Consider the following 24,263-nt stretch of genomic DNA (forward strand, 5'->3'; position numbering starts at 1 on the left):
GGTTAGTGATGTGGCCTTGTGGTGCGATACACTCCGTATCGAATCCCGCACCGGGCAAGAAAATAACCGGTTACATTGGTGGCAGCGGTGGGATCCGGAAGTGTGTAGATCCTCAGAAGTCTCTTAGGAGCGCGGGAAGAACAAAGCGCGAGGGCTCGCTTCCGGGGAGGGTGACGACTGTAAACTACTAATAAGACACGTTAGCCCCTAGCTAACGGGTCCGACCCTTTAGCCGAGCGGTTAGTGATGTCGCCTTGTGGTGCAGTACAACCCGTTCGAATCCCGCACCGGGCGAGAAAATAACCGGTTACAGATTATTCTGAACTTTACGGGCGCCACGCTGTTGTCGCCATTTTAAGTCGCATCACGTAAACATTGTGTGCGTTGAGTGTGAAAACAATCACGATTGAAACGACAGTGGAAATGATAAAGCATTCAGAGAGGTGAAACGCTCTTATCGTTTTTTTTCACTTACCTGGCGAGGCAGGCAGCGAGCCCCGAGCTTGCTCTCGTCTTTGGTATCAAACGGCCGGTCACCGCGGGTCGTGACCCGCTTCCGGGTTCAGTGGCAGGTGGGGAGTTTGAAATGTAAGAAATGGTTCTGTAAAGTTTTTTATACCTATACACACATTCTCTCTCTCAATTATAAATACTGTAATGTATTTACATTTATTATTATTGCATTATTATCATTATTGTTTTATTTAAAAATTTTGGCTTTCTCCCCTTCTTTTTCTGCCTCGATTGTACTTGGCAAATTACCCCAGTCTTCCGAGCCGTCCTGGTCGCTGCTCCACCCCCTCTACCGATCCGGGGAGGGCTGCAGACTACCACATGCCTCCTCCGATACACGTGGAGTCGCCAGCCGCTTCTTTTCACCTGACAGTGAGGAGTTTCGCCAGGGGGACATGGCGCGTGGGAGGATCATGCTATTCCCCCCCCCCAAGTTCCCCCTTCCCCCTGAACAGGCGCCTCAACCGGGGTCAGATGGGTGCCTCAGTAGTTGCATTTCCTTTAAAATGATTGTAATATTCAACAGCTAACTGCTATTTATCCCTACGACACAAACGGTTTCAAAATCCTCGTGTATGGCACAATGTGAATTGTGAATTCATCCCATACGGTGTCTGATGTAGATTATATTCAGGGTGGTTATGTGTAATTCCTTCATGCTGAAAAAAATGCCACGTTTGACACCTTGTTCCACAGTGTTTTTAGAGACACAGCCTTCCGGTGTATTAACCTTCTGTCATTGCTCCTCTTTTGGGCCAGCACCCACCAAGTAGTCAAATGTAATGGTGCCCAAAGGGAATGCATCAAGTCAGCCACAAAAGGGGAGCGAAGAAGGTTAAGAAGAAGGAAGTTGTGTGTTGAATTTGAAAGCAAAAATGAAAACAACCAGGTTTATTTCTGTGTTTGGCATGGATTGATATGCAGTATAACCGTGTCAAATGACATTATTGATCAGTATTCTTTCCCCAAAGTATGCACACAACCGCTGGATAATCTTACCAGTGTTGTACCAAAATCTGCGACCGCTGGAAATTGTGACAATGTGAAAATGTGATTCTGCACATAAACACATTTCTGTGCATGGAGGATCATGGCCGTTTCGAAGGGAACACTGGGTTGCAGTATGAAAATGAACTTCTGAGGAAATGAAGCATATCCACTTCCAACAGCACATTATAGTGACAAGGAAGCAAATTAGATATTACTCAAATTCTGCTCAGTAATTACCACTCATCACAGGTCAATTACATCTACTTTACAACTCCGCAACGCACTGCCTGTAATTTCAAGGCTTACCCATCATTTGCTTATAAATATTGAAATATGGCCGCTGAAAGAGGGAGGGGCAGGCTTGACGAACCAGAGCCACGGAGGTGAGGATGAGAGGAGGGGGTGAGGTTTGGGGAGGAGAGGTGGCTAGGTGGGGTTTGGGTCGGGCTGGAGAGAATGGGGTGAAGGAAAGAGGAGGGGAGGGGTGAGGTGGTGGTGGTGGTGGCAGGAATGGAAAGCCTCCACTAGCGCAAACACCTCCTGAAACAGAAACATCCATTTAGCAGCGAAAACAAGCCCCCCTCACAAGACCTCCGTGAATGGACCACTTCAGCCGGCCGAGGAAGTTCCAACCAGGGCAGGATGTTCCCCTCAGGACGCACTTGAGACGGGCTGGAGGCCAAACGTCTGAATACCCCTCTCTCTCTCTCTCTCTCTCTCTCTCTCCCCCCTTGTCACTGTCTGGTTTCACCCTGCCACACTGGGTTTTTTCTGGGGGTGGGGGTTCTGCAGTAACCAGAAGACTTGCACCCCAACCCCTACAAAACCTCTCGGTGGCTGCTCACTGCACTGCAGCCAGCCGGGGGCAGAGATGGGAGGCGTGTAACTACTTCAGCAAACAAAGAAAAGGCAGGGAAAAGGTTCCCATGATTAAAGGGCAGTGTTAAGATGCTCAAGGGAGGCTAATTTGTTCACCAAACGACAGTGGAAACGATGACGCCCGAGTCTCCTCTTGCAATTCGACAACGGCGAAGGAACGCTGTTGGGCCTTTTGGTTTTCCTTCATGCATATGAAGTTATAATCTGCATGGATACAAACCTATATGTAAACTATATGTATAGTTTGGTTTTGTTTGTCTTCCTTTTCTTCCCCCACTCAAACATACGTGCCTGGTGACAGACGACGTCGACAGCGAATGCTATTATAACATGTTTATTGAAAACCTTTTGACAGCATAGTTTGTCAGGCACAGAGAGAGAGGGGGGGAGAGAGAGAGAGAGAGAGAGAGAAAGAGGGAGACAGAGTGAGTGAGAGAGAGAGAGAGAGAGAGAGAGAGAGAGAGAGAGAGAGAGAGAGAGAGAGAGAGAGAGAGAGAGAGAGAGAGAGAGAGAGAGAGAGAGAATCTCGTCCCTGTGGGAGGGTTGTTGTGGTGGAATGTTACAGACTCATCATGATCAAAACAGGTACATTGCAACAAACAAGCTATGAATTACAAAAAAAAGACAGGTTATACCGAATGGTTAGTTCCACCTTTCTATGTTAACAAAACTGAATACAGAGGAGGGGGGGGGGAGAAAAAACATTATTTGGGTTGTAAATGTCACAAGAAACATCTGTTGACAGCACACGGTTTCGACTGTTGGAAAACCTGATGTGGAATGAAATAAAATTGTAAAGCAATGCCAAAAACAAAAACCAAAAAAAACAAAACAAAACACAGTTGTCTCTAACTTACAAAATAGCTCACATGGTGACAAACTCTGCACATGTACATTTGCAACGTAAAAGTGAGTTTCAAACGATAAATCAGTCTGTCATAAGTCATTGGGGTTCTGAGCTCAGGGTGTTTGAAAACAAAAACAACAAAAACATAAAAACAAAAAACATGTAAGACAGAGCAGTGTTGTGTGTCACCTGACCTGAAAGGTTAATGTGAGAAATTTTTTTTCTTCTTTTTTCAAAATCTTATTGGAAGCGCATATATATATGTGTATATATATACACATATATACATATACATATATATATATAAGGCTGAGAATCCCATAGTTGGACCAACATACAACCCCATCGTCCCAGTTTAATCCTCAGCTTTAATTTTCTTTTCCTTAAATACAAAATAAATAAGTCAGTCAGCGTTGAGACAACAGAGCCATGTGTGAGGATGGCAGACGCCTACTGAGAGCATCTCCCCCCTCCTCCTCCTCCTCCTCCTCCTCACGTCTGGGATGGCGTGCGGTGCGGTTTGCATGTCAGCACGGCACAGCCTACGTCTACTGTGGAGGAAAACCACCAACGCAACCGGTTTGTTTTTCCAGGAAAGGAAAGAACTCGAGTTCCTCGATGACAAAGGTACACCGACGGAGATGTGTTGGATCTAACGCAGCCTTTATCAGTGACCCAGCAGACCGAGGAGGAGGGAGGAAGCGAGGGATGCTGTCAGTAGCAGAGGAAGAGCTTCACAGGGCCGGTGAAGGGGCTGTATGAAAGCCAGGAGGCGCTCGGCCCATAAAGCCACATATGGAGCTGAGGAGGCCTGTGATCATCTCCACATCATCATCTTCCGGCTCTTCAGGAACAAAACAAGGAAAGCAGACAGCGATGAATAAAAAATACTCTCACCATAGGGAAAGCTTTTACCCAGCATGGAGGAATAAATTAAAAAGAAAACAAAAAACACCAACACTTTCATTAGATCCATCTAACCGTTGCAGAAGTGCCTTTTGTCTGTCTTGAATATATAAAAAGAATGGAAATTAAAGAAAAAAAAAAAGTAAGCCAGGGCTTTGAATGACTGGCTTCTAGTGAGAACTGCTTATTTTTGCAACTATACATTCAAAACATGATCAAAATGAATCGCTTCATCTCCACTCGTCACTAAATCATCCCAGGCACTTAATAGTTTAGGGCCGAAACTGTGCTGCAAACAGAAATGACATGGCAGCAAACGCTTTCTGCCTACGCCGCTCTTACCGATAGCCTTTCATTGTGCAACGGCCTTATTCCACTGGTTTAAACTGGGCGTCTACCCAGTAGGACCAGTTGTAGATGACTGCGCTGGATTCAGTACATTTGCTGAAGACCGCCACGCTCGCTTGAGCGGTCTGGAGAGATTCACTAAGGACTTACAGGATATTATCGGTAAGTTCAGAAGTCTTCCATAGGTTAATGCACAGATCATCCCAGCTGAATAAGGCTCTTTGTACAATGACGTGATTCTCCGTAACACTTTTCTCTTGGTCAATACTCCGTTCAGCACCGAGGATCGAGTTCCTGTACCCTTCAGCTCCACTCCCAACACCGTTCAGGAAAGACTGTAAACATTTCAACCCTTACAGTATTTGGGGTCAGCTAGAAAAGATGACTGCATTGTTAATGGGGGGAGGGGGGTTATTATTTGGCCAATCCCATGATCCTTTGCTGCACGTCTAACGACAACGCACTCCCCGCACCCCTCTTTCTGCCTGCATTCTCGCGAACGGTGCAGTATTTGGTTCAGAGATCTGGAGAACAGGACAAAAATACAACTTTTTTTAAGACTAATTTGGCACTTTCCTCAGCAAACTACGCTGCAGGGCTCCACGGCGGGGGCTCATCAGTATCCGTACACACATACATAACACATGCTTCTGAGTCTGCTTCAACAAACTGCTTTTTTTTTTGTACTTTTTTTCTTTTTCTGTTTTGTTGCTGTGTGACCCGTACAGCACACAGCATGCCTTCATTTCAGTATTAACACTATAGAGCAGCGATAACAACCCAAGGCTATGGGCAGGTGTTTTAGTAATACTCAAGCACACAAGGACATACAGCTCTAATAAGTATGTAGTATACATTACATTTACACTTCAGGCCTGTCTCGCTCGTCTTTGCATCACCGAATACACGAGGGGCTGAACGTGTTTCATTGGGATCGACCCTGCGATAGTCGGGGGTGGTCCCAAAATCCACCCAGCCCCCCTCCCCCCGTCTCACTTGACAACACTGTAAAAGGGCCCAAGAGGTCTTTCTTTCTAGGTTAACATTAAGCTCAAAACATCAGAGCACATCATTAAATGAAGCTTTCAGAAGAGCCTTTAAGTCTGTCCTAAAACAAGAAAAATAAGAAAAACAAGCAACAGAAACCTCCTTGTAGTTGACTTTTGTATTGTTACGGAGTGTGAATGTCACACATCACCCGGGAGACTGCATCCACTAACGTATTTCTGCATGCTCAATAATCCACATATGAAAATCACAGAAAGTTGTGCAGATGAACCGATTCAACTTTCTGCGCATCCGCCGGCGTATTTTAGCTATGGCTGTAACACAACACGTGAACTACGTCTTGAGATACTGAGACGTGAAAGCGCGCCTCGTATCAAGATGTAAAGGCAGACTGATACGGTTCCTCCAAGGCTTCATTCACAGTATTCATTGCGGGTCTGTATGTCGTTGAGTACTGTCGTGATACTAAAAGGCCTCTCTGGTACATATTGCGAAGCATTGCTATTTCTTGCCCAGCAAGAGTTAATCGTTGCTTTGATATTGCAAACGTCAACTTTCCAAACCAAGTTATGAACTCGGGAGTTCGACCGCCTCGACTTAACAGCCTGAGTCGGAGCATCGCTCCATCGATCCCATTCTGCCGGTCGAATCGCACTCGCTTTTCAGGAAAACGCCCTTACCAAAAATCCTCTTTGCATTTGTCATACATTCTTATCGATAAAACAAAACAAAAAACTAAACAAACAAACAAAAAAACAAAAAACAAAAACGTATTGATAAAAAAAACAAGAGAAGGAAAAGTCTGTCAGTTGTGAAAATTACGTCTTTTGCAAAATAAGTTACAAAAATCGAAATAAAAATCTTTGCTTACAGTACTAATATCCTAAACTAGATCTTTCGAACTTAAGAACCACATGTTAAGTCTATAAATATCTTTACAAATATACAGGTTAATTGCTCAAATAAACCTTTTTTTTCGCACTTTAAATGATTAAATGTTACACACGTTCATGACAGTGTCTTCTAGATTGCAACGCTTCAGTTCTAAAACAATACTTTAGAAAATGTGTTTTTTTGTCTTTTAAGTACATGGCTGTGGACAGCAATATGATACATATTTGCATTTATGTATTTACAATAAATCACTTTCTAGATACATACAAAACCCTTTAGTGAGTGGCCCTGAAACCAGCAAACGTCGCCTCACTACGACCGAGGGGGGGGTCCCACATGCTGCCTTGCTTCAAGGTGGTTTACATATTCACGGCTAAACACACCCTCCGTGTGCGTGCAGTCATCTCACTTATGGTCATCCGCAATAAGCCGAGATGGTCGAGCAACTGCTAGAGCTCACGCGGAGGCCGTTTGTAGTTTCAGGGACCAAAGTGTTTGTTTTTCAGGAAGAACAAAGTCCCGTTGTGGCGTTCACGCTGGGCTTTGCTGGTTAGTTTGTCGAATGGACAGCGTACGGTTTCTCAATCGGGGGGGGGGGGGGGCTCCGTGCGGAGGAGAGGAGTACATCTGAGGTTCTCGCCCATGTTCCCCAGAAAGAAGAAAAAAAAATGCCCTGGATTCACTGACCAGTCACTGACCCAACTGTCTCCTCTTTTACATCACATCCTTTTGTCTCAGGAAGTGTCCACCGGTAGGCACGGAATGGTTTGACCCCATGGATTGTCAATAAGAAGGAAAAAAAAAAAACTGGCCCGTGTACAAAAATAGAATTTCATTTTTCAAAAGGAAGAAAAAAAAAAGAAAAAAAAAGAAAAAACATGGATCGACAGCAAAAAAATAATCCATCCTTCACTGTTTTAATAGTCTCGTGTAAAAAAGAAAAGAAAACTCATTCGTACAGCATTTTCACCGTGAGTTTAAGACAACTCCAAGGGCTGAAGTACTATGGGATTGTTGCATGCGGCATCGTTTTTCCCCGTTGTTGTTCGTTGTGTGTTTGTTTCCCGTATCTGGAAGAGGTTGTCACAGGTCAGCCGGAGGCGATTATTAGCCACGTGGTTGTAGTGGCTGTGGTGGTGTTGAACTGGGGTGCAGGGTGGGGTCGAGGGGTTAATTGCCCCCTTTCCCCGTCTATGTCCTAATCACCCCGTTACTGGGAAGCTGTTTGGGAAGACAGGGCTCATCGGGAAGGGGGTCGTGGGCGAACACCGAGTCGTCGCCTGAAGAGCAGGTGCTGTTGGAGTCCTGACAGGTGGGGGAGTACTGCTCGAAGGGCACCGACAGGTCCAGGTACTCCTGTCAGAGGAAAGGTCAAAGGTTAGCCTGGTCTGTCAAAACTAAAGTAACTGTATTTAGGTTGATCAGGAAAAGGGCTGTATTCAGGGTGCGGACTACAGGGCAGCCACCGGTAGCTCGGCTCCTCGCAGAAAGACAGGAACTCCACTTAGAACATAATTTCGGAAATCTTGGTAAGTTAACGTAATAATTATCAACGTTTTTGTTTTTTTTGCCGCAGTTTTCCCGTTTGCATTTTATATAGCAATAATTTATGTTGTACATGCATTCTTGAATTAAAAACTCCCGAGTTTATTTGGGAGAGATTCATGACTCATTCACTGTGAAGATCCAGCTGTGTTATTCCTGCAATACATGTATTCTCCCCCCTTTTTCTCCCCAATTGTATCCGGCCAATTACACCACTCTTCTGAGCCATTCCAGTCGCTGCTCCATCCCCTCTGCCGATCTGGGGAGGGCTGCAGACTACCACATGCCTCCTCCGATACATGTGGAGTCACCAGCTGCTTCTTTTCACCTGACAGTGAGGAGTTTCACCAGGGGGACATAGAGCGTGGGAGGATCACGCTATTCCCCCCTGTTCCCTCTCCCCCACGAACAGGCACCCCGACCGACCAGAGGAGGCGCTAGTGCAGCGACCAGGACACATCCACATCTGGCTTCCCACCCGCAGACACGGCCAATTACGTCTGTAGGGACGCCCGACCAAGCCGGAGGTAACACGGGGATTCGAACTGGTGATCCCCGTGTTGGTAGGCAACGGAATAGACCGCCACGCCACCCGGACGCCCTGCAATACATGTATTCTTGTTCTTACTCATTTTAGTTAATATTTACCATGCTCATACGTCTGTAAGGTATAGGCTGTTTTACTGCTACATGGCCTTTACGTTTGACCTCTGTCTCTTATTTGCCAGGAAATTGTGCTCTATTCTGTTGGCTGTGTTGAATCATAGGTGATGTTTACTTTCTTATTTGTCTCTGAGGCACAGATCTGCTGATACAGAGGAAATTTATATATATATATATATATATATATATATATGCTTGCATCATAGATGTTTTATTTATTACCAGTTACTCATTGGTACGCCCCCCAAATACAAAATTTGAGCTCCCCAAAAGCTGCGGTATAATTTGCACCCTGGCTATATCATGCGTCATGTGCCACATATTAACATCGATATTACCATGATGAAATCTGGCCATTATCTGAGAAAGCACAAGAACAGAATTGCAGCAATAGTGCCAAATCTTCTCAATTATTCTCAGTAAAGCTCAATAGATGTTGACAAATTGCAGGCAGGAGGTGGGGACTTACGTCAGTTGAGGTCATGGATAAAACGCGGTCGTGGTCTTCTACCAACTGCCTGAATGTAGGTCTCTGAGATGGCACGGCGTGCCAGCATTCCCTCATTATCATGTACCTGTGACAGAAGGTAAAGATCTGCTGTGACAGGTTCAGACACTGATTGTGTTAAATAATGACATACTTTGTGATCATAATACACAGTGTGTTGACTCTTTCTGGATGCAAAAGATTTGCATTTACATGTTCATTTAGTAGCTGTAACTCTACAATGAATGGCTGCAAACACAAACAGCTGAATGTAAGCTCTGAGACTGAAAACACTACTCATTTTGTTTAGAAGAGAAACTGACTGAACTGATTGTGACTCTCTCCCTGACATGGCTACTATGGATGTGTAAATGCATAAGAAGAATTTCACACTTAATGTTTATGAATGAAGCGGCAGACGGCAATGATCTGTAATTACCTACATGCTGATAGATGTGAACAGAATTCCAAAGGATTGTTTTGATCCATATGTGCACTGACATACAAGCAGTATGCAAGCGCGGCACTGGCTGCTTTTTAATGTTGGAAAGTTAAGTATTTAAGCTCTTTATTTTGTTGAGCTCATTCTGGTTCACTCTGGAGAGCAGCTGCTAAATGAGTCAAATAAAGTAAAATGTAAAACCGCAGGGATATTAAAGTCCACTCTCACTGAGATTCACTGGAGTGCAATATTGCATGACTGCACAGTAATTTATCATACTTGTAGATTTGGAGCAGTTTGGGGCATCTTGGTGGACCAGTGGACTAGGGTGTGTACTATTTATCCTACTTGCAATGCCACTGACTCTGTTCAATATGAGAATGCCCCTCAGCCCTTTCAGATAACCAGCATAAAAGATAATTTGCACAGGACGTACAGTTCATGGGTGCAGTTAGCAGGCTTGTCCATCCGATGGCCCTCCTTTAGCAGTTTAAAAAGCTCTTCTACAGGGATTCCTGGATAAGGCGAGCCTCCCAGGGTGAAGATCTCCCATAGCAACACCCCGTAAGACCACCTGATGAAACACATATACACACACAGTGCAAAGGTCAGAGGTCAAATAGCACAACACCTGAAGCAATCATGGTTTAGAGAGAGGGTAAGGTTCAGTCTGGGTCGACGAGCATTGATCTTCAATAATGTGCGGAGGAAACAAATAGCCAGTTAAGGGATTCCTATGTTATTCCTTTGGCCTGGGACAGCTCAATCAATAATCAATGTTTGTGAAAATAAACAACCCTTTCCTGAAGGCAGAAACCTGAGAGCTGTGACTCAAACTGGTGACGTCATCAGGTAAAAAAATAAAATAAAAATCTATACCTGCTCTGTAGAAAATGGATAGGATATTTGTTTGCAGTGTGTGAGGGTATTTGACCAGAAAGATAGTGGGATATACTTATCCTGCAAGTGCTATGTTATACTAATACTGGGCCTGCTCAGGTATGAAACACTATCAGTACCCACCGGATGTCTCTATCTGAATACTGAGCAGCTGGGTTCATTACTAGCATTGCCATCTATTAAATATTATGTTGTAAGGTCGAAATTAACTCCATACCCAGTATAATCGGGTGCCTAACACGTTTCTGGCCTACGGCACTCGAACCAAACTGCCAGCTGAACACAAAACCGTACAGAGAAAACAAGTCTGCTAAATCTCTTACTTGTAAAATGCTGTGGCTTCAATAAAAGGACCATTTTAATAATAAACATTTATGAAACTTTTTCGGTACAAATCCTACAAAGTGTTTTAAAAGTTAACGAAAGGCAAACATATTTGTCAAAATTAAGACAAAAAAGACAAAATAATAGAGAATAAAAACGGCTAGGTGGCCTGTGCAACCAAACCACTAATACTCGGCGGGGACATCAATTTGCCTTTGCAGCGGCAGCGTGAGTGGACTGGGGCATTCTTTCTAAATGGCAAAGAAATTAGGAAAGGTAATCAGATAATGGGCGGTCTATTAACCCGGCCTGGTATTGTTTGGCCATTCGTCTGGTGAATTCGAATAGAACCCCTCCTCTCGCTGTAGCCGGAGCTCAGCGAGCCTAATCTAATTATCAACGCTCTGGTCCAGAGGGTGGAACACCAGAAGCTACTGGCCGGCCGACCTAGTCCACAAGAGGAGAGGGAGAGAGAGAGAATGCGACAGAGAGCGAGAGATCATGAGAGATAGCAACAGAAAGACAGAATGTGACAGAGCGAGAGAGAGATCGTGACAGAGAGAGAGAGAGAGAGAGAGAGAGAGAGAGACCGAGAGAGTGCAACAAGGACAGAGAGAGAGCATGATAGACAGAGCATGTGGGGCAAAGAGGTAGAAATGGGGTAGACAGAGAAATGGAGGGATGAAAGGAGGTGCAGAGGGAGAAATTGGGCCGAAGGAAGAGACGGAGATGGAGAAGCAGAGAGAAAGCAAGAGAGAGAGAATTATGGGGAGGGAGCGATCGAATGTGTAAGACCAAGTGACAGGTATGGAGAGGAGAGTGGAAAAAAAGAACAAAAGGATGGAAGGGAGGTAGATAGAGGAAGAGAAAAACAGGGATGTTGCGCATAAAGGAGAGAGAGAGGAGGGGGGGAGACAGGGAAAAACCAAATATAAAAAGAGGTAAGGATAGAGGTGGCAGAGAAAGAAATCCTTAGAAGAGAGATGGAGGAATAAAAAGAGATGTGGCGATGAGAGAGAGGAGACAAGACAGGGGAAAAGGGAGAGGAGAGCAGTGGAGGGCTTGAAAATAATTTGGCCTGACAGTAACTAAACTCATTATCATTGCTGTGTTCTGCACACAAACAAAGCAGGTCGCGGGGTCACGACTCTCCTGAACCATCTCCCCCAGTCCCGAGGAAAATCAGCAGAAAGCACAATAACCTCATCGGGGCCAAACATACTAACTGTTCAAGTGGTCGTAAAAGATTAGCATTCACGGACAATTAGCTCCTTAGTGTCAGGAGGCAGTGGAGATGTAGACCATGAATCTTTTAAGAGAACTACGTGTGGCAGTAACAGCTGACATTTTGGGGCGCACAGCAAAGGTCACCATCAGTAATGTTATATTCTGCTTGATTGAAATGTGCTTTGTAAACGGAGGGGAACCTTAAGGAGAATGTGACGTGTGTGTGTGTATGTGTGTGTGGAGGATGAGGAGGGTGATCGGTGACAGGGGTTGTAAATGCATTTTGCGTCAAACTAATTCTGGGAGAAATTGCATCCTTGACATCAGAGCACCACAGAGCACAAGAACAAGTAGAAATAAATTGCTGAAATGCTGAATTTAGATTACTTATATTGGTCATACTTGCTATACAGCGATCTTAGGATGGAATCTCCTCTGGGCTGAGACTGTCTGAGCACTGAGACTGTCTGAGCGTAATATGGATTATAAGGGAAGTTTAAGTGCAAGTTCAAGTTTCCTTTATTGTCATATACATATAAAAGGTACCATGTAACTTCAAGTGCAATGAGATGCATATGCCCTGGCTCGCTCAGCCCTTGAAACTATATATAAAGAAATAGTAAATAATAAAAAAAACATTAAATAAGAAATCAGAAATCCCACAAAAAAATAAATCAATGAAAGTTATGTAAGGAGACTATTGGTCATTATTCTGATCTCCTGGGGGTAAAAACGGTCTTTGAGGTGCCTAGTCAGAGTTCTGTAAGGGTGCTGACATAGTCTATAAGTACAGGACGCATACACTGTGCAGACGGACCAAACCTTTTCATAGTCTTTTCATAGTCCAGTTGTATCAATGCATACCCAAGGACTACATTTCCCACCATCTATGCGCTTCTAAACAACATGGCGCTGTCCGCAGATGAGGAAGAAGAGCTGCTCTGTTGCCAGGCTATGTTGGAAAGAGGTGGTATGTTCAACCACTTAACGAAGGGAGGGATAGACAGGGGGAGTTCAGCATGTTGGTGAGGGATATGAGAAGTATGGATGAGGAAAAACATCATCTTCATACTGTATAAAAGTTGTAAAGCCATGAAGAAGAAACTAAAGAAAGTTTCCGGTGCCACATGAAATGCATGTCGATGTAAAACAGTTTCATGCCGAGCCATGTTTTGTGCGACACCGGTACGCGAACGCTAGGTACGCGCGGTCACAAAAATTGAGCTTCGCGCAGACATGGGCAGGTGGGCGTACGCTGAGGTCCGCTATTGCGTCATTTTAGCTCACGCGGACCCCAGCGGAGTACAGTCTGTGTATGGTACATCAAGACTATGAATTGGCCTTAAGAGCTGTCCTGAGGGAAGGAGGAAAACAGATCATGTGCTGGGCGGATGGTGTCCTCCATCATACTTAGGGCCTTCCTTCTGCAACGGATGGTGTACATGTCCTGAAGCTGTGGCAGTGCTGCCCCTATGATGTTTGAAGCTGTTTTTACTATCGTTCTCAGTTTTTTGTGGTGCTGTTCAGTCAGGTCGCCAAACCACACCAGTATGCTTCCAGTAAGGATGCTTTCTATGGTAGTCTGGTAGAAACTGACTAGGGTTTTTATGGACATTCTGAATTTTTCAAGACATCTCAGCAAGTATAGTTTCTGGTGTGCCTTCTTAATGACACAACTGGTGTTTAGAGACCAGGAGAGGGAGTCCGAGATCTGATGTAAACTGGTGTCTGAACTGTTTTGGACTTCCTAAAATCAACAATTTTCTCCTTTGTTTTCTCAACATTTCGGGAGAAGTTGTTATCTTGACACCACATGGATAGGTCCCTCACTTCCTTCCTACAGGCATCTTCATCATTGTCATTTATCAGTCCAATTACTGTGGTGTCATCTGAGAATGTCACTATGCTGTAATGATATTCGGCAACAGTCATGTGTGAACAGACTGCAGAATAACGGACCAAGACAACAACCCTGTGGTGCGCCTGTGTTGAGAACTGTGGTAGATGAGTAGCTGGTACCTGCTCTCACTGTCTGAGGTCTGCCTGCCTGTTAGAAAGTCATATAACCAAGTACAGATGGAATTACATAGACCAAGGTCCCTGAGCTTCAACACCAATTTAGATGGTACAATGGTATTAAATGCAGAGCTATGGTCAATAAACAACATTCTGACATAGGTGTTTTTTTTCCTTCAAGGTGTTTTAACACAGTATGCAGAGCCAATGACACAGCATCTTCCACAGATCTATTTGACCAATAAGCAAACTGTAGTGGATCAAGGTTGGCAGGAATGTTGAGATTTATGTATGTCTTAACTAATTTTTCAAAGCATTTCATTATTATTGAGGTCAGAACAACAGGTCTGTAGTCATTAAGACAGGATACAGGTGATTTTTGGGGTACAGGCACAATAAGGGTTTTCTTAAAGTATGTAGGAACCACACATAGTGACACTGACGGGTTGAAAATGTCTGTAAAAACATTCAATAGCTGACTAGAGTAGGTCTTAAGGACATGAGATTGGGTACCGCCTGGGCTGGGAGTTTTGCGTGCTTTGACAGATTTTAAAAACCTTACTCACGCCAGCCTCTGTCACTTGATGCGTTACCTTGTTGATTGAATGCCCATTAAGGTTCTTTGTATTGTCTGGTGGTACCAAGTTACACTCAAAGCGGGCATAGAACCTGTTCGGGTCATCCGGAAGTGAAGCGGTGGTGTTGGTAAAACCACCCGGCTTGGGTTTGTAGTCCGTTATCCCTTGAAGTCCCTGCCACATGCACCTGGAGTTCCCACCGTTGTAATGCTGTTCTAGTTAATCCTGGTATTGTTTTTTGGCTGACTTGATGGCTTTCCTCAGTGCATACCTGGCTTCCTTGTAGTGGTTCTTTGCAAGTGGCACTCCTTTCTTTTAATCTCAGCCTAATGTCGCTATTGATCCATGGCTTCTGATTCGGATAGGAACGGATGGTACAAGTGGGAATGCAGGTGTCTACACAGAATTTAACATAGTAACTGTACCGCTGTATTCATTCAGGTTCAGAGGGTTCCTAAAAACCAACCAGTCTGTTGAATCAAAACAATCCTGAAGTTTGAGCTCATTTTCCACTGACCAGCACTGTACTGTCCTCAAGGTGGGTTTCTTGCTCTTCACCTCCTGCTTATAAACAGGTAGCGAGAGCATGGACGAATAGTCTGATTTCCTAAAATAAGCTCGTGGAATATCCCTGACACTCCCTTGATAGTGGAGTAGCAGTGATCCAAGATCTTGTCGCCCCTGGTTGGACAGATGACATGCTGGAAGTATTTAGGTAACACCGATTTGAGGCTGCAGTGACTTAAGTCCCCCACCACAATAGAAATAGCCTCTGGATGCTGATTCTCATAGCTGCTGATTGCGCCACAGAGCTCTCCCAGAGCTACTGTAGTGTTGGCTTGTGGTGGAATGTAAACAGCAGTTAACAGGATGGTGGATAATTCCTTTGGTAGATAAAAAGGTCGACACTTGATAGTAAGATGTTCCAACACCGGTGAACAGGAATGGGGGATGACTTCCACATCGTTGCTCCACAAGCTGACACAACATACTCCCCCACCTTTTACCTTGCCGGTCACTTCACACAAGCGGTCCAATCGGTACATGGAGAAGCCGTCAGGCTGTATGGCCCTGTCCGGGATGTTCAAGGTCAGCCAGGTCTCAGTAAACCAGAACATGCAGCCATCCCTCATGCCCCATTGGTCGCTAATACGGCATTGGAGTTCATCTAGCCTGTTGCCAACAGATTGTACATTGGCTAGCTAAACGCTAGGGATGGAAAGTTGAATCGGGTGATGCCATAGCCTAGCCAGGACCCCGCCTTATCTTCCTCATGTATTGGTGTCGGTTGCTGGTGCTCCAAGATATAGCAGGGTAGTAAACAATGTCTTTTGGTATCCCCGGAGGTGCACACAAGTCTGGAACATTTAGCCTTAAGTCCAGTAATTGGTCCAGGAAGTGGATTTAATAACCACTATCAATACGGAATCAATTTTCAACTTTAAATATCAATTGTGTCTGTGTTAGCAACTGGTACTGTGGGCTGGTGTATTATCAGTTCTGCTGTGTGTTGGTATGTGTGAGAGAGTGTTTTTTTGTCTTGTGTGTGTTTTCTCTATGTTGGTATGGGACTCAGCAGGTTTTAAAGCATTTTGTCTGCTAATGTCTCTCATCCTCTGTAAGGAGTTTCAGCTGGGATCAGCCCCAAACCCTCTTCCCTTACCCAAGTTCATATCCAGTCCAAAACTGCCCATCAGCACACTAACACATACATTAACATATTTTCCATTTGTAATTAACAGATGCTTTACCCAAAGCGACTTTTGAAACAGTTGTCAATTAGCAGATGAATCGCATGTTGACCTACAGGCATCTTAGAGCACTAAATCATAAATTATATCATAGCCGTGAGTGCAAGTCATGTCAAGTGCAATTAATGTAAGCACGCAATAGGTACACCACTAGCACTGATTCAAGTAATAGAGGTAAGGGATTTGAATTATCTGGACAATGTCACAAACCAGAAAAACAGCCATACTTGGGAGACCATCTATGGATTTCGGCAGACCTGGAAATGGAAAGTTTTTAGGCCTTTGCTGGATGCAATAAGCGAGTCTATAGCTCTGACCAGAGACAGTGTTCACTATTTTCCTACTTTGCGGCCAGATGAGAGAAAAGTCTGGACATAGAGCTCGTCTCTTAAAGCGGACATAGACAGCAACCTTCCAGAGGCAGAATGCAGAGGGTGAGCAGGAGTGTGCATGTTAACATGTTATCACGCAAATCATCGCAGTTCCTTGAACTGCATGAAAAGCCAAAAGCAAAGTTTTGAACTTCATGCAGGAGCCAGTGAAAGAATGAATACAAAGAGTGGCTCGACATGAGTGTATCTTGGCAGGTTGAAAAATCAAGCGTGAGGCATTATTGTGCGCTCTTTGCTCTGGTTGGATTGAATGTGCTGGGAGACCAGCGAGAAGTGCATTGCAGTAGCCTAACTAAGAGATGACTAGAGCCTGGACCAGATGCTGTGTAGCATGCTCTGATAGGTATGATCAGGTCTGTCACAACACATTCAGTACATGTCTGTATGTGACCCTCACCACAACATCGACTATAGTCACCCCCTATGCATACATCCCCTTCTCATTATCATCGCTTTTGTTTCTGTTCTCACCTGAGGATCCTTGCAATGTCTTTGATTGCATGAAATGCAGCATATGAATCAAATTTGATAAGTTGATTGACTGATCTGAAAAGTGCATCAAAGGTCAAAGGTTGAACTCCCATGGCTTGCCATATGAGAATAAACCGACTGTTGAGTGCCTACTGTATGAAGTGTGTGTGTGTGAGTGTGTGTGTGTGTGTGGGGGGGGTTATGGCATAATCCAAGCCTGCTGAAATAACAAAGCGAACAGGCTCTTCTCTCGGCCCATTCCCAGTCCGCTCTAATCATCACACCCAGAGCCAGTGTTGACAGGGGCCAATGTTTGACTTGGATGGGTCTACTGGGGACACGGAGTCTGGCTGGAGGGGTGTGGGGGTGTGTGTGGGGGTCTTTCGGTAGTCCCTACCAGAGAGCAGATTGACTTTGTGACCTCCCTTTCTTCTCCTGATTTTGGCCAACGCAGGAGCAACAAGCTACACACTGATGTTATTACAAAAAAAAAAAAAAAAAAACAACAAAAAGAAATCCCGAATGAATTAAAATACAAGCGACTGTTTGCCATTACTGCCCTATTTCTTTTAAATGCCCTGGAGGGGATACCTTGTGATAATTCCAAAGAGGCTCTTATCTTCCCCTGTTCCAGGGACGGCTGGATTTACACTGATAAAACAAGGGGCCGCGTGCCGTTTTCGTCTCCCTCTGATGTTGTATCGGAAGATTAAGTACAAACTAGCCGTGGAATGTGGCAGCTGCTGATATAACAATGAGCGCGGGATTATCAAGCGAGCGCAGACGAGAGAGCGAGCGGCGAACAGGAGATACCGGGAGGCTGAGGGAAACACCGTGAATCCATATTCACACGCGGTACACTACTTTTGATCCTAATGTGCTTAGTCATGATATTTCAACAGTCGGGTTCCTGTACTTGCGCATCCAGATGAGTGGAGGGACGGCATGTGGAAGTGGGTTGGTTTGTGCAAACTCACACATCGCTCTGGTGCGTGTAGACCCGGTCAAACAGCGCCTCCGGGGCCATCCATTTCACGGGCAGGCGACCCTGGAACAACAGAAACACAGCAGAACCGCTTCAGTCAGCAGAACTATTCTGTACAAACCAGATGAAGGCCCGCCAAAACATCAACCTACCCTGGCCCAAAAACCACCCTGATCCTGCCCATCCAACTGTGCAAGGCTCCCTAGCCCTGCCACCCTAACTAAGGCTCTTCCTGGTTCTGCTTAAACCACTTCCCTTCTCTACTGTACTACATGCATCCATCCATCCATTATCCAAACCACTTGTCCTGCTCTCAGGGTCACGGGGATGCTGGAGCCTATCCCGGCAATCATTGGGCAGCAGGTGGGGAGACACCCTGGACAGGTTGCCAGGCCATCACAGGGCCAACACACACATTCACACCTAGGGACAATTTAGTATGGCCGATTCACCTGACCTACATGTCTTTGGGCTGTGGGAGGAAACCGGAGCCCACGGAGGAAACCCACGCAGACACGGGGAGAACATGCAAACTCCACACAGAGGACGACCCCCTAGGTTGGACTACCTCGGGGCTCAAACCCAGGACTTTCTTGCTGTGAGGCAACTGTGCTAACCACTGCGCCACCATGCCACCCTACTGTACACCCACTACATAAAAAAACCTAACATTTGTGTTAATACGCCCTATAGGATAGAAAAGCTAGATATACTCATGTTTGTTACCCGTCAAAGTTGTCCTGAGGTGGTAAGATCCCACCCGGTGTTTTCAAAATCCTATTGGACACCAGTCTGATGCATAACGCGAGTAAATCTACTGAAACGGCTGCGGAGCAACACTCACGTTTGTGGTCTTTTTATAGTAGTCAATGTTGTGCACGTCTCTGGCAAGACCAAAGTCGGCAATCTTCATCACGTTGTCCTCTGTCACAAGGACGTTCCTGGCTGCCAGGTCTCTATGGATACACTGAGGAGAGAGGTCGCAGACATCACAGACACATCAAAGACATGTCACATTATGGGGCTCTCTCTATCTCTTTCTCAGACATACTCACACACACACAGGTGGACGCAAAACAACACTTAGGTGTGTATTTGGATGTACTGACATAGTACACAGATTAATAATTTCCATAGGTGCGTGCACATAGTAGACAAACACATGCATCATGCATTCGTATACGCAAGTGCACTGATGCAACACACACACACACACACACACACACACACACACACACACACACACAGAGGATCATCTCTTTCATAGAATACCAACCAGAATTTTTGGATTAACAGCCAATCAATAATACAACACTGTTCCAAAGCATGAGAATCTAATTCTGCACAGAAGAAAATCACAGCGCATAAATCATAATCCCACTGAGCTGGAGCTCAAGTTTATCAACCGCCAGGTTAGTCTGCACATGTAGTGTTTGTGAGAGGAAGAAGGTTTTCAATGGTGTGTATGAGAGGTAAATTTGAATTATGGCTACACGCCCCCACCCAAGATTTTTATTTTTTACCCCCCCCCTTTTCTCCCCAATTATACCTGACCTCATGGATTTTCTAATAGGAATCAACTACCCCACTCTTCTGAGGTGTCCCGGTGGCTGCTCCACCCCCTCTGCCGATCCGGGGAGGGCTGCAGACTACCACATGCCTCCTCCAATAAATGAGGAGTCACCAGCGGCTTCTTTTCACACTATTCCCCCCCAGTTCCCCCTCCCCGCTGAACAGGTGCCCCGACCGACCAGAGGAGGTGCTAGTGCAGCGACCAGGACACATACATCTGGCTTCCCACCTGCAGACACGGCCAATTGTGTCTGTAGGGACGCCCGACCAAGTCGGGAGGTAACACGGGGATTTGAACCGACGAGCCCCGTTTTGGTAGGCAACGGAATAGACTACCACACCACCTGGACACCCCCCCCCCCTAAGATTTCTCTCTTTTGTTTGCTCAATGTAAAGACACCATGAATGCAACGGGCCATTTAATAGCTAACGTACAATGATTACAACAGGTTACTTTCTGCAGCCTTCGTGTGGAGGCAGATTACCTTCTGTGAGGCCAGGTACTCCATACCGCGGGCAACCTGGTAGGCGCAAGACACCAGATCCTTGAAAGTCAGCTGCTCGTCAGGGATCTTGCAGGTGTCGAAGGAGTAGTCCATGCCCGGGGGCCGCCGCGCCCGCAGGTACTCCCTCAGATTCCCTTTGGAGGCGTACTCCACCAGCACGTACAGAGGACCTATGCACAGGAGAGAGTGTGGCAGATGAGTAGGAGGGTGGTGGTGGTGTCAATCAAAAAACCTTCTCTTTCCTCGGGTCTATATGAGTAGATCCAGCATAATTCAAGAAAAAGTAACTCCAAGAAGAAAACTGGATGGCAGCATAAACCCCCCCCCCCAAAAAAAACAAAACAAAAAAACAAAACAAAACAAAACAAAAAACGACCTTGCGCAAAAAAACCTCCTCGGTGAATTTGAAACATTAACCCAAGGTCAGCATTTTATATTTAAGATGTTTTTGATAGATTTACTGCATTTACTGTAAACTACCTATGTTAAATCCTGTCTCTAAAATGCCTATTGACTTACATCTTGCGGTCACGTTTACTTTTTTGCCCTGCTGATGCGCCGAACTTAAGGCTGGTGTTGCTCTAATGTAAAAACATGCTTTGCTTTGGTTGTCGAGCAAATGCTCTGTTTCTGCTCCATATTACAGCAGATATTAAAGATAGAGGCCAGTAATAATATGAAGGTTAAAGAGAGAGCCCTGTGGTCAGGGGTGGGATCACCAGCTCGAAATCTGTGACCATCTTTGGAAAATCTAGATGGGGAATGTGAATGAGTGAACCTCTCCCCTCCTTCAACAGCTGCTTGGAAACCCCCAACAACTTACTGAGGTTGTACCTGCTTGGCAGCTCCCATGTAGGAATGTGTGCAGGAAAAAAAGCATGCATTGTCATCTGCACCCATCGTTTTATTTTACAAAGATCAGGGCTTCTGCATGGTTTAGCCATTAGCATGTATCATGTCAGCTGTGGGCCCAAGCCCAACCTCCTGCATTTGTCAATCTTCACTTTCATATCCAGTAATCGATAGGAAATGACAAAATATAGTGTAAAAAGTGAGACCTACTGGTTTGTTCTGCCTTCAGAAGTAACTGATGGTGTGTTTTCAATCTGGACTCACCGTCCTGCGTGCACGCTCCCAGTAGGTTGATAATGTTTTTGTGTTTGCCAATCATCTTCATCATCTCCATTTCTGACACCAGGTCTGACAAGTCCTTATCAGTGGCGTCATCTGAGAACAAACAGAGCGAAGTCGAACCAATTGCATCGCTGAAGCAATTTCCAAAAAGTTTGTGTTTGAGACTAACTTCTCTACAGAGCAACAAAAGAGACATAGACAGACAGACAGAAAGAAAGAAACAAACTCCTGGATTGTTATCCCAAAAAACCCCGCTTACCTTTCAGCATTTTCACAGCAACAGTGAGCGGCTTGTTAGGTTTCTCCTTGTCAATGCCAATGGCCTCGGCCATCACAACTTGACCAAAGCAGCCCTCTCCGAGAGGTTTACCGAGCGTTAATCTGAAATATTGAACAAGGAAAAAAATTAGACCAAGTAAATACTTGAAATAATATATATTAATTGCGTCACATGCAGCGTGGTATTAAGTTTCAAAATGAGCAGGGCATATGCTGTTTTATTTTTTTCTGTAATTTCTAATAAGAATAAAAAACCCCTTTGTTGACAGCATCCAGCTTTTCTCAGCATGTCCTGGTGCAGCATGCTGCAGGGGCGCTAATGCAACATCTGTCAGTTTTGAGAGGTGTTGCTGAAACGGTATATAGCTGGACAAACTGTTGGAGTACTGCATGTTGTCTGTCTTACAGACTTTTTAACACCAGTGATCCGCTCTAGGATCTTTTATCTCACCTGGTCCGTGAAAACTCCCATTTCGGGTCTGAGGGAAGTTCAAGCTCTGACACGTTGGCCAGCATTGGGCCGTCGCTGGATGACAGGCGGGCGATCCTGACCAGTGGCGTGTTGGAGTTCATGGAGGAGTTTGAATCCAAGGACACCTGCTTGGGTGCAAAGAGACAATCTGTTATAGTCTCTGAACAAGGAGAGGAGATAAGGTCTAGCAGAGCATGAGGGAAACAGAGGGGACAGAAGGACTGGCACTAGGCTGAACCATTACATCAAAGAAAATATTTGTCTTAGCAAGTCACTTAATCTTAGATTACAATCACAGCTTTCCTTTAACGAATAAAACATCTAATATTACCCCATAACCCAAATCAGCTTCCGAAAAAAAATCAAACTCGATGGTGTGATTTATCTTAGCTCAAGGTGCTGATAACTGATTCAAGACGATTAACGAAACAGGTGTGAGTGGAATCACAGAAAAAAATATTAATAGCATTAGCTAATGAAAACAGGATTTTAAGCCTCAGCAAATGATTGAGTAACTTCATAAGATGTTTCTCTCTCTTTTTTTTTTAGCGACGAGAGTGGTTATGTCACACATCAGGGCACCAATCTAAGTGTCTTCCTTCCATAAGACTAAGGTTCTCTTGAAAAATGGCCTACTGTCTGACACCACTGACAGCTTTGACAAACAAGCTAGCTTGCGGCCGGGAACAGGAAGCAGGAGGCGGAATCAAAGACGACTACAGGAGGAAAGAGCGGTGGGCTTGTGCCTGGCAAGTCAGGACGGACATCCCCATCCATCAGCGACCTCCATTTCCAGAACTGCGGCGGTGCTGCTGGGCCTACGGCCGCTACACCCTCCATCTTTTCATCTGAGCGCCGGAGGGGGCTTGATGGCTTTGGCAGCCACTCTGTTGATAAATATGTCAGAGTCTGCTAGCTCATCCCCTTCAGGTGTGGTCCTGAAACAAACATGTCCACTTACCAACCCCCCCTAACTTATCAGCTGGGGGAAGGAAAATGGGAAAAAGGGCCGTGAAACGACGCAACGACAGCCAGCCTTTAAATTCACAGGCATCCAAAGTGATGTCTGACAGAACATGCCCAGAGGATTTATGGGAGATTTCCTCAGGGCTATGAATAATATGGGGAGAAAAAGGAAGATTAGCCTCTCAAAAACAAAGAAAAACGTGACAAGTTGATTCTCTGTGCTACCACATAAGACCGAGGTGTATGGATGGTGCCGGAATAGAAAAGATTCGGGGTCTAAAATTCACAAGTGTCGCTTTAAAAGGAGATGTCCACTATTTGGAAAAAAAATGCAAGACTCACAAAAAGGTTGTCGGAATGAAAATTAAAACTCAGTTAAAATAAAATGTAAAAAAAAACTCTTGCTAACTAACTAGCTTTGCCTTCTAAATCTGAACGCTGCAGAGAAGGGAATCATATATATTTTTGGAACTAGTGGCTGCTGAATTATAAAGTAAGTTTTTTTTAATGATCATGTAGCATTTTGGCAATGCAATCCCTCAATTATGAAGCTGGAAACACACACACACACACACACACACACACACACACACACACACACATACACACACACACTTACACAGCTGCAGTGGCAGCATGCTGTGTGCGGTACACAGCATCTGGCAGGCTGGGGCCTTAGGGTAAACGTTCACATTAAGCTAACATTTAGCTAAGACTCGTATCCAGCGGCACTTTGAATAAATGCAGAAGTAGTATTAGGTTCAATTCCTAGATCACCCTCTTAACAGACGACCAGTAATATGGAAGGCGGACGTATTCCTGGGACTCGGGGGTCGGGTGTCATGTAAATGAGCGAAACACCGGAAGAATAAATCTTGGAAAAAGGGCAAGATATATGAGGGATTCTTTTTAATGAAATGAAATTGGAAATGAATTGAGGAGGAAGGTGAGGGGAGAAGAGTGATGATTTAGCAGCAGGGAGAGAGCGGCGTGAAGTCTCCCAGGGTATACGGTCGACTTCGCCGGATCCTCCGCAGCTGCTGCACTTCACGTTTCTCTCAGAACAGTTGAGGGGCGAGAGTGCGTTTCACGGCGAGTGAAACCCAACACTAACACTGACAGTCGCAGGAGGGCATAAATATCCCTCGGCTGAATCTGCTCCAAGATA

The 24,263-nt window shown here is 45.1% G+C and overlaps 1 protein-coding gene across 2 annotated transcripts in view; it reads right to left on the bottom strand.

The window, feature by feature from the left end:
* Positions 1-7,576: 7,576 nt before the first annotated feature.
* fgfr3 (fibroblast growth factor receptor 3) overlaps positions 7,577-24,263 on the bottom strand; it is a 68,114-nt gene continuing 51,427 nt past the window's right edge. The window contains exons 9-17 of one of the 2 annotated variants that reach the window (XM_056296262.1): positions 22,109-22,277; positions 21,638-21,759; positions 21,361-21,471; positions 20,224-20,414; positions 19,011-19,133; positions 18,159-18,229; positions 9,959-10,096; positions 9,063-9,168; positions 7,577-7,741 (exon numbers count right to left, since the gene is read on the bottom strand). In XM_056296262.1, coding sequence (XP_056152237.1) covers positions 7,577-7,741; positions 9,063-9,168; positions 9,959-10,096; positions 18,159-18,229; positions 19,011-19,133; positions 20,224-20,414; positions 21,361-21,471; positions 21,638-21,759; positions 22,109-22,277 — 1,196 coding nt within the window. The remainder of the gene's footprint in view (positions 7,742-9,062; positions 9,169-9,958; positions 10,097-18,158; positions 18,230-19,010; positions 19,134-20,223; positions 20,415-21,360; positions 21,472-21,637; positions 21,760-22,108; positions 22,278-24,263) is intronic. The other variant, XM_056296263.1, reaches the window with a different exon arrangement.

The sequence above is a fragment of the Lampris incognitus genome, chromosome 16 (assembly GCF_029633865.1).
Source record: "Lampris incognitus isolate fLamInc1 chromosome 16, fLamInc1.hap2, whole genome shotgun sequence".
NCBI lineage: Eukaryota > Metazoa > Chordata > Actinopteri > Lampriformes > Lampridae > Lampris > Lampris incognitus.